At 42.5% G+C, this 11,255-nt stretch overlaps 1 protein-coding gene and 1 long non-coding RNA gene across 2 annotated transcripts; one reads left to right on the plus strand and one right to left on the minus strand.

Moving 5' to 3' along the window:
• The first annotated feature begins 172 nt into the window (after positions 1 to 172).
• LOC146251615 (solute carrier family 26 member 6-like) lies at positions 173 to 9,874 on the plus strand. The gene is made up of 19 exons (XM_084680094.1): positions 173 to 447; positions 2,462 to 2,601; positions 2,836 to 2,946; positions 3,046 to 3,221; positions 3,365 to 3,529; positions 3,740 to 3,892; positions 4,295 to 4,377; positions 4,977 to 5,124; positions 6,273 to 6,386; positions 6,497 to 6,574; positions 6,691 to 6,786; positions 6,959 to 7,065; positions 7,159 to 7,228; positions 7,324 to 7,416; positions 7,510 to 7,620; positions 7,705 to 8,091; positions 8,486 to 8,540; positions 8,820 to 8,974; positions 9,086 to 9,874. Exons 1-19 carry the CDS (start codon positions 314 to 316, stop codon positions 9,110 to 9,112), a joined length of 2,403 nt encoding a protein of 800 aa, XP_084536220.1. The 5' UTR covers positions 173 to 313; the 3' UTR covers positions 9,113 to 9,874.
• LOC146251616 (uncharacterized) lies at positions 1,000 to 2,122 on the minus strand. Its single transcript, XR_014732053.1, has 2 exons — positions 1,857 to 2,122; positions 1,000 to 1,655 (listed from the first exon to the last, which is right to left on the minus strand). It is a non-coding gene; the product is annotated as an uncharacterized LOC146251616 (long non-coding RNA).
• Positions 9,875 to 11,255: the final 1,381 nt, after the last annotated feature.

Below are 11,255 nucleotides of genomic sequence, written 5' to 3' on the forward strand. Positions count from 1 at the left end.
GGATAGTTTTCCCAAGGTCCAACCATCAATAGATTACAAACACAAAAATAGGCAAAGAGTTTCCTAGGTGAGTGAATGGGAAGGCAGGGTGCGTGTGCGCGTGTGTGTGAGTGTGTATGTCTCCCCTCATAAGGACAGGAGAGCGACTGTCACACCCACAGTCACAGCCAGTCTTCAACATCCCACCCACTGTTCCCAGAGACAACCAACTGTAAAACAGAGAAGGTTCTTATCATATCTATTCTTTTACATTGTAGAATATTTCTTGTAGTTAGAGAGACATAAAGTCAAGGAGAACCAGGACAGATTGACCATGGTGGTGCAGGGGACTAAAGAGTTTTACGTGGAGAGAGACGTTCTGGATGAACCTTGTCTGGACGAGAGAGCCCGGAAGAGGACACACTCTAACAGACCCCCCCTGGGACAACGGTTAAAAGATTCCATGAGGTAAGAGAGGGATGGGATATGAGAGGGAGAGAGGGAGGGAGTTTTCTTATTTGCAAGAAGCAGAGGTGTTCAGTCGCTTTCCCAAATTTGAATGATAAAACTACAGACAGGCTACTATAAGAATTGGTTTTGTTAAACTTGTTGCAAGTTTCATTATTGTAATAAATAGCCTAGTACTATCATAGACTAATGATCAACATTATTGTGGCTTATGCTATTTTGTTTTTGTTTTAATTAATGTATCAATCTTTAAACTGCTTGTTCTGTTTGGACATATAGCCCGTTATTAGCCTATAACGTTGTCATGTTTTGCATCATTTGAAGCTGATTGACCCAAGCCAGAACTTGCAGATGGAAAAACATGTAATTAGGCAAGTCAGTATAACAATCAACAAAGCATATCAAACGTCATGTCAGCATAACAACCATAATTCTTCCAGCGGAAGAACTGCTAGCACTGTGTGGCTTATTTTGTTTGCTTCAACTATTCGAGACCCACATCAAAAGACGATGTCGAGACTAAGTATCAACAATGAAATGAATCTGAGTAGCTTGTTAACATCTTAAATGATTTTAATGTCTGTAGACATTTCATTTTCAGTCACTTTTTCATATCCAACTAGGGCACTTTTGGACATTAAAACTGTCATGCTGTGTAACACATGGTAGAAATGAACTGGGCAATATTGGTTGTTATAGCCTACTGTTGCCTATCTAGGCTATACTTAAAATAATAACATTTTAGGGAGGCATAGACTGCAGTCCCACTACTTGCATACAGGCATGCTATCAGCATAACCAGCTGCTCCTTTGCATACTGCTTGACCTGTAGCCTACGGATGATTGGCTGGTGGAACATACTAGGTACCCTATGTAGGCCTTGTTCCATTTTCTACCAAAATTAAATTATTTGCCAGGCTGAGCTAACAGTTGGGATACATTTCAATTGATGTTGAAGTGTACTTATGAATTAATGTGAAAATGTATATTATCATGCTATTCAGATACATTGATAGGGATGGGATTAGAGAGGAAGGAAGCTGAGAGGAAGTGACATTATGATTGAGAGAGGGAAATGTCCAGTTTCATCTAGGTTGTTTGTTCAAGTCAGGCGTATAGTCCTCTGGATCAGAGCCAGCGCAGCACTCTTGTGACAGAAACATCGTCCACCACTTCAGATAGTGTTCATGGTGATATGACGTGGGGAGCTACCAAACAGAAACCAGTGTGTAACATTTCCTGACAAAAAAGATACTGTATCAAAAACTGAAGAGAAAATCATATTTAATAAAAAAAAGAATAATCTATAAAAAAATTCGACACACTATCAGATAAATAAAAATGACTTCATTAATTAAAAAAAATACTTTAAAAGTGTCTAACAAAATAAAGGTAGTTGTTTACATTACTTGATAACTTGATTTTGTCCTGTAATCTGTTTTACACTCATCTGCTGCCAAAGTCTCTTGCCATGAATATAAAGTACAGTATGCTAAATTCCCTTATTTGTCATATCTGATCATATCTGTGTCATGGTTACACTGTCACCTTCCCGGTTGTGGATCTGGAGCTTGTTATTGTAGGGTTTCAACACAGCCCACAGGGTTGCCAGCAGATAAAGGTCATGCTGCAGCTGGTCTATCACTCAAACTACAGATGGACATTCTCACACACACACTCTCTCTCTCTCTCTCTCTCTCTCTCTCTCTCTCTCTCTCTCTCTCTCTCTCTCTCTCTCTCTCTCTCTCGCTCTCTCTTTCTCTCTCACTCTTTCTGCTTTAATGGGACGCTGGCTACCTACACGAATCAGGACAGTACTGCCTTGCATCACAGCCTAGCACAGACATACTTGATTCGATCTTCTGATAACCTGACAATGATGTTAGGACAGGATTAGTGTACTTGAATTAAATTAGCTGTGCGGGGACTATAGAAACGCATTGATTAACTCTCATTCTCTCATTCTCTTCCTCACCCTCTCCACCATCCACCACCCCTTACCACCTGGTGTCAGATGTTCTGGGCCCAGGTTGAAGCGCACTGTGCTGGGCTGTATACCCGTCCTGTCCTGGCTACCCCAGTACCCCATCAGGGAGAATCTCATGGGAGACATCATCTCGGGCATCAGTGTGGGCATCATGCACCTGCCTCAGGGTCCGTCTGTACACACACACACACACACACACAGGGACACAAACGGACACATACACACACACAGCTTTGTGAAAAGTGAAATTAGGGTCTTTAGGTACTCTACTAACCCAAGAGCAAACATCTACAATTGTATTTTAAGGTGGGGTATATTAAGAGACAGTCAAATGAATTAGGTAAGGCTTCTCATGTCCAGTTAAACGTCCCACATCATATTGACATGCCTTTCTCCTCAAGGTATGGCCTATGCACTTCTGGCATCAGTTCCTCCTGTGTTTGGCCTCTACACCTCCTTCTACCCAGTTCTGGTTTACTTTTTCTTTGGCACGTCCAGACACATATCCATAGGTAAGAGAAAGAGTTGGAAGAAGGAAGAGAAAGAGTGAGAGCGAGCAGCACGGGACTGATGAAAAACCTAGTATTAGAATATGTGTGTTTGTCCCCAAGGTACATTTGCTGTGATCAGTGTTATGGTTGGCAGTGTGACAGAAAGGATGGCACCAGACAGTAAATTCATGAATTACAATGGGACCAATGGAACTGGGGTGTTAGATACAGTGATGCAGGATGCCTACAGAGTACAGGTGGCATCCTCTCTCAGTCTGCTGGTGGGAATCTTCCAGGTGTGTTTTCATCAAAGCTCATTTTGTATCTATTTGCTGTCCCAGACAAAATATCGAACACTATATTTAAATGAGCCATTTTTCTTTGTCTTCCTCCCAATACCACGCCCCTTTCTCCTGTCCAATCACACATACACACACAGATCCTTCTGGGCTTGGTGAGGTTTGGCTTCTTAGCAACATATCTCTCTGAGCCTCTGGTTCGTGGCTACACAACCGCTGCAGCCATCCAAGTGGTTCTTTCACAGCTCAAATACATATTTGGAGTTGAACAACCTAAGTTTAATGGCCCGCTCTCTCAAATTTATGTGAGTATGCATACACATTCATGCACATTTGACGGAAAACACAAACACGAAACTTGAACGTGTTTATTACTGGGACAATTAACCTATTCAATTAGTTGTGTCAACATTTTTGGTTTTAGATGTTGTTAGTGTGTGCTTGTCTGGTGTGTGGTGCTGACCGAAATCTCTCTCCTGAAGTGTCTCCCTCCATCTCCTTCCCTTCGTCCCCAGAGCTTGGTGAATATCTGTTCACTGCTTCCTCAGACCAACATCGGGACCCTTGTGGTCAGTCTGGTAGCTCTGCCCATCCTCATTCTGGTCAAAGAACTAAACTCCTGCTACAGGAAAAAGTTGCCAATGCCCATCCCCATAGAACTCATAGCAGTAAGTCCATAACTTTTCCATTTGTCTATAACTTCTCTTCCCTTCCTCCCTGCAATGATCTGTGATTGAGTGACCACTAAAGGGCCACGGTCGGTCTGCTGCTGCATATCCATTGCAAAGGAACGTCATGTGGATTCTGTTAACCTCTGGGAGGCTTGGTTGCTCATTAATCTACGGGTTTGGGGGGAAATGATGACCTCTAGGAAATGATTCTCCCTAATTTACGCTTGAATTCCTGTTATCTTGCTCTACACGTTTCAAGCATCTTGTGTTGGAAGTTGAGATTCATGAAACAGACCCAAAAGGACACACACGCGCTTATATGTGCTCATACTTGTGCACTTAGCTGCACGCCAACTCTCTCACACGTGAAGACCATCTTGCCTTTTGCCTCTCCAACAGGTTATTGCAGCAACAGTCATATCATACTACACCAAACTGAAGGATCAATATCATATTAGTGTTGTAGGAGAAATACCCAGCGGGTAAGTGTGTGTGTGTTTGTGTCTTTGTATTCATGTGTTCAGTGGGTCCAAAGTGATTGATACAGTATCAGGTTCTGGCCTTATCCTGCTTACTGTGCTGCACACACAGGCCTGAGTCAGGATGATCTCTAAGGAACTAGACAGTAGGAGGGCACAGGGACTCTTTATTCTGGAGAAAGATAGAAACAGATCAGACTAGGAAGAGGTGTACTGTGTGTGTGTGTGTGTGTGTGTGTGTGTGTGTGTGTGTGTGTGTGTTCTAGTGTGTGTCAGTATACTGTAGGTCTTTCGACCACTAAAGCCACCACCTGGTGTAAAACAACAGATGAAAAGGAACTAGAAGACGCCTGTCAGTGCATGCATACTTGTTCTGTATCATTGTTATCATGATATCATTTAACAGCACGTTGCTGTGATGTGTATATGTGTAAACACAAGGAGTCGAGAAGTGACAATGATGAGGTCATAGTCATGACCATCCTGATCTACCTTTCACCCACGTAACATATATTCTCCTGGACCACTCCACCCTGCCCATCTCTCCTGTCTCCCAACCCCCTTCTCCCATCCTTGTTCTCCTTTCTCTTTTCCCCCACCAGGATGAATGCCCCTGGGGTCCCTGACTTGAGTCTCTTCCCAGACTTAATAGGCGATGCGTTTGCCATAGCTGTCGTTGGCTATGCCATTAGCATTTCATTGGGCAAAACCTTTGGCCTCAAACATGGCTACAAGGTAGACAGTAACCAGGTGAGCCTTCAACACAAACACAGACACACACACAGGTACATGCACAGGGTTGCAGAGGGGTGGAAACTCCGTGGGGAATTCCACATTTATATTTAGTCATTTAGCAGACGCTCTTATCCAGAGCGACTTACAGTAAGTACAGGGACATTCCCCCCGAGGCAAGTAGGGTGAAGTGCCTTGCCTAAGGACACAACATCATTTGGCACGGCAACATTATGATTACTAACCCGACTCCCTCACCGCTCAGCCATCTGACACCATCAGACACACACACACAGGTGTATGCACAGGGTTGCAGAGGGATGGAAACTGGGGATCTCCATTTCAATCTTTCATTTGAAAATGTTCTTGTTTTCTATTATATTCATTGGACAATCATTCAGTAAACAATGCAGATTATCACAGACATCTTTATGTGTAGTCAAATACACATAAAAAGACAATTTGAGTGCTAGTGAAAATAGCCCCATCTAATGGGAATTCAGTGAAATGGAAATTCCTGCACTGTGCATGCACCCTCCACATAAACTAGGTGTCAGGTGTAGTTTATATACATCTGGATCAAACTTGCAATACACATAACTTCATCATTGGTAATAGCAAAACTATGTATTCGTGAAACTTTAACAGGACATCTAAAACTAAAACAAATTCAAAATGTGGATATAATTTTTGTTTAGCCTAAGGTTTTGCCACAGAACCTTTTCCTTGAACACTTGCACATACATACATACATACATACATACATACATACATACATACATACATACATACATACATACATACATACATACATACATACATACATACATACATACATACATACATACATACATACATACATACATGCATACATACATGACTAAGCATTGCATGACTCATGGCCATGTCACTGTGGTGGCACCCTACCACTCCTGGACATACTGTGTTGACACATACAGACTGAGTCTCACACAAACTTCACAAGCCCGTGCAACATACACTTCTGCCTCTCTCTCTAATTGATCTCTTTACCCTCATTACCCACTGGAACTTTCTCTCTCTGCCTCTCTCTTAGAACCATGTATTGGGTTATGGTTTGAAGTTTAGGGTTTCATACCATTTTTCAAAAACTCCCCTAAAACTCCCCCATCCTCCATTCCCCATAGGAATTGGTGGCTTTGGGTGTCAGTAACTCAGTCGGGGGGTTCTTCCAATGCTACGCTGTGACCTCCTCCATGTCCCGCAGTCTGGTCCAGGAGAGCACAGGGGGAAAGACACAGGTAAGACACACACACAGACACATACACTCTTACAAAAACACCCATTAACACATAGACACACACACACACACACACAGGTTATGGTTCACGTGTTGCTTGTGTTTCATCAGGTGGCTGGTGTGTTCTCTTCAGTCCTAATCCTGGTGATTATTTTGAAACTGGGCTCACTGTTTGAGGAACTGCCCAAGGTAACTCCTCCCCCTGCCAGTGCACACACGCACACTTGTACCTTCTGTTAGTGTTGACTAACAAACATACACACACTAACACACTATTGACTGTCTGTGTGTCCTCTGTCCTATAGGCTGTCCTGTCCGTCATTGTGTTTGTAAACCTAAAGGGCATGTTCATGCAGTTCGGAGACATTCCAGTTCTGTGGAAAAAGAACAAGGTCGATCTGGTAAGATGCAGTCATTGCAGGCTACTTGCACCTGTAGAAGGTCTGCATTGAAGGACTAGATGGAAATATTATACACCAGGACACTGTTAAACAACACAAGATCACACCAAGTAGCCTATGAATAATGACACATTATAAATGTCCTAATGGACTCTCTGTGCTTCTCCCGTAGATGGTGTGGGTGGTAACTCTGGTGTGCACCATTCTATTAAACCTGGATTTGGGCCTACTCGCCTCCATCGTCTTTGCCCTGCTCACTGTCATCTTCAGGAGCCAACTGTGAGTCAACACCAGCCACCCTCTGTGTGTCAACACAGTGCTGTTGTGTCTGCTCAAGTCCTCAGTGTTTGCTCCTTCTTTCTGCTCTCCCAGGCCGAGGTACTCTGTCCTGGGACACGTCCCTGGGACAGAGCTGTACCTGGACATGGACACCTATGAGGAAGTGAGAGACACACACAGAAAACCTTTGTTTGCCGACTGTTTGGTTCACACAGTATTTTTGAAGACTCATAGCTGTGCCCTTATTTATCCCTGTAGGCTAGAAAGATACCAGGCATCACCATTTTCCAGTGCTCCACCACAGTCTACTATGCGAATGCTGAACTCTACAATGAGGCCCTGGAAGAGAAGGTGTGTGTGTGCGCAAAGGGATTTGTGACTTATCTTTCTCTGGTCTAGTACAAGTAGAAATTGCAATTGTATTTCACTCTCATTTTCATATAGTGCGGGATTGACACTGAAAAGCTGTTGACCATGAAGAAGCAGCAAGAAACAAAGATTAGGCGTAAGAATGAGAAGGAGGAAAGAAAAAAACAAAAGATGGCCAAGAAACTGGTGGGAGACACACCCAAATACACACCCAATCACAAAAAGGCAAACGTCACAGAATAACTCACTCCTTATCTCTCTGGTCTGTAGAATGGCTTGAATGGCATAAATGGCTACCAATCCAGTAAAACAGACCAGCCTCATGACATTCAAGCTGAGAAGAACCGCTGGAAGGGCATGAACGAAGGCAAGGCCTCCCCAGGGACCTCACACCCTGGCCAGGGGAATGGAATGAGCCTGTCCCCAATTGAGATCAACGGGCAGGTCAACTGGGCCTACAACAGGGATGGCATTGGCTCAGACTCTGACTCAGGAACTGACGATCATGGCGACGCGGAGACCAACGAGACTTCCAGCACTGGGTGGAGGGAGGAAGACGATGGAGGGGAGTGGCGGAGCCGGGACACACACACCATCATACTGGACTTATCCACATCCAGTTTTGCAGACACTGTCACAGTGAAAACACTGAAAAACGTATGTGGGGTGGTTGTGTGTGTGTGGTTGGTTGAGAAGCATTAACTACAAGTTACATTCTTTAGAAGGGAGGTGAATGTGTCATCTGTAAGTCTTTGGAAAGAACAGGTGACAAATAGAATACAAAGAGATAGGGAAAGATAGATAAGTAATAGTATTAAGAGAAAGGGCAGGCCAGGAGAATTCCCTACTGCCAACTTTTCCCTACCTCCCAACTTTGTCCCTATCTAACATTGTGTTATCACATTCATGAATGGCCTTGCACGAAAGCAAACAAAGCTTCTGTGAGCTTGGAATAGACTGGAGGTTAAAAAATTCAATTACAATTATATTCTATTTTACCCCCGTTTCAAGCATTTTCGTTTCCCCTCTTCCACTTGTTCTTCCTCTACAGATTTTCAGAGATTTGGGGGAAATTGGTGTGGACATATATGTATCAGGATGCCAAGGTGAGACTTACACATATCTTCATCCACTAATACAAGAGAATAACTCATTCTTAAAGGTAGAGCCATGGGATCACTAACAAAAACTGGGTCAAGGTCATGTCTCTCCTGGCCTCTATTGCACCATTTTGCACACTAAGACCATCAACCCATAATAATCTAAACACATAAATATATATACCCTTTATACTTTAAATTATGTTTTTCTATTTCCTCCCCTGCCCAATATGGTCTTTCATCGATGTGTGTGTATGAGCTAACCTTGTTTCCTAATGTTGTCAGTTTGCGTAGTGGAGCAGTTGGAAACTGCAGGCTTGTTTTCCGAGTCCATCCCCAAGAGTCTCCTCTTCCCCACCATTCACGACGCTGTGTTACACAGCCTCAGACTGAGGGGGGGGACAGCCTTGCACAACTACGAGAACCATGAGTGTCCACTGGTGGGTATTCATACACAGTAATTGTTTATAAAAATGGGCAATTGACAGTTGAATAAATAACCACAACCAACTAACACCAACATTCCTGCTGTACTTTTCTATTTTTTTTAGGACATGAACTGTGTGACCAAGATGTGACCAATAGGGGGCAGCTTTCCTCCACCTTCCTCATGTTGCTGGTTTCCTGCTTCCCATTGGTTGGCTTCTCTGCCCCCCCTCTTGTGAGGAGTATGCACCACTATGACACTGTGGTCAGTTGCTATAGAGGGAAACAGAGCCATTGCTTTAGAAACTGTCTTTTTATGATGAGGTAATAATGAGGTATCGCACAACAAGTCTCTGCAGTCCTCCTGTGTATGTGTGAAATACAGAGAGAGAGGGAGGGGAAGCACAAGAGAGAATGTAGCACTAGACAGCTATAAATCTGTATTTATAGCAAGGGAGGAAGTGTAGAGAAGGAGTGAGAGGTTGACTGTGAGGAAAAAACTGGGACTGTTTATGGAAGGCATTTGCGAACTATGTTTTTCATTGTCATTTAGGCCAAGTGATACCTTTGTGTGTGACGATCTTTTGGCAGAAACATTTTACCTTTAACGCAATGGATAAATGATCAGTCTCACCATGAAGATGGTTTGCTCTTCTCTTGATCTGTTTGAATATCTGTCACTATAAAGAACTAAAGACGTACATACTGTACAGCATCACAATATCAAGATACATGCATCGGTTGCTGTTATTTACATTTATTCATTTATCTTTTTTACAAACACAAAAAAGATGATCAACTTTCAATACAGCTGTAAATATATCTTAGGAAGTTATATTGATGGGGTTTGTGTAAATAAATATACTTGATTGGTGGCAAAGCAGCGAAGCTGCGAAGCCACCTAAGTGTTTCTACCTTTTCTTATTATTATTTATTATCGTCTTCCCCCATTGGAGTCTATGGTATCCCCTAGAACCGTATGGAAAAAAGTTGTGAAATTTGGCCAAGTTTCATGTCTCCCATTGGAGCCCTCTAGTGCCACCAATGGGTCAAAGTTGAAGGTGTGATTACACACTACTTTTGAACCATATACCTCATTTTCCAAAATTAGGTGTCGTTGGATTCCCTGGATCAAGTGTTACGCACTCAATGATGTTATACCCAGTTATATAGATTTTCCTCCATTTTAAATTGTAAGGAAAAGTTTTTTTTGCTACTCCTACAATTTTTTTCAAATCTTCTTCAACATTGCCAGAGATGATTTTCAGACCAAGCCTCACAAATGTTATCTGATGGATGTTTGATTTTCGCAACCGTTTGTCAATTACAGCCAATTTCAGCAACTGAGCCGGCAAAAGGGAAGTGATGTCATATTTTATCTTTGATGGATTGACTCCTAACTTGGTATATTATGGACTCAGGACCCTGTTATTACGTAAGATGTCTGAAACAGGTAGTTTCATTTTACCTCTAGGGGGCTCTACAATTGGCATAATTGTGTTTGAAAAATTACTGTTGATTTGTTGATCTTATTTAAGTTATTCCTTTGCCTCGTGATATCTTGGGAGATCCCGTGTCTGACACATGTTAATTAGTGATACCAGCCAAATTGATGCGTCTGCCATTTTGATAGAATGAATGAAATGTTTTTTCCATACTCCTCCTACAAAATGTATCCAATATTCACCAAACTTGGCACAGATTATCTTTGGACCACATCACCTTAACATGTCAAAAGAGGACTGAATTACAGCTGTTTAAACGTGTGCCAAATCTGACAACCGCAGTAATTTCCAGCACTGAGAATAGCTCACTAGGATGAGTTGGTATCCTGGCAAGGGCAACGTAAGAGTTTCGAATCCAGCCAAAGCCAACGCGCCTGTCATGTCACTGATTATCTGTTTAGCGACACTGTGAGTCACAAAGCCAGGTATAGCCTACCTCAGTCGCTAGCTACCTGTCTCGCTGTATATGGTCAAAGCAATCCTCACACAAACTATCAAAATTATTTTAGATTTTCAAAACCGTTCAGTACAGCCAATCAAAATCAGCAGCAGTTTGCTGCAATTATATTATAAATTGGGGGACACACATCACCCCCTCAATATTCAAATCTGGTTAAAATATCCCCCCCAATATATTGATATAAAAAATATAAAAAATATACAAATGTGCTACGCTACAACAGGCACGCTGTCCCAAATTATCAATAAAAAAGTAATCATATTCATAACTAAATGTAAAAAGTTGTCAGCGGGACCCTCAGATGCCCCAGGAGATTTAGTCCCCCCAATG

Source organism: Hypomesus nipponensis, chromosome 18 (assembly GCF_054491055.1).
Source record: "Hypomesus nipponensis isolate SF chromosome 18, ASM5449105v1, whole genome shotgun sequence".
NCBI lineage: Eukaryota > Metazoa > Chordata > Actinopteri > Osmeriformes > Osmeridae > Hypomesus > Hypomesus nipponensis.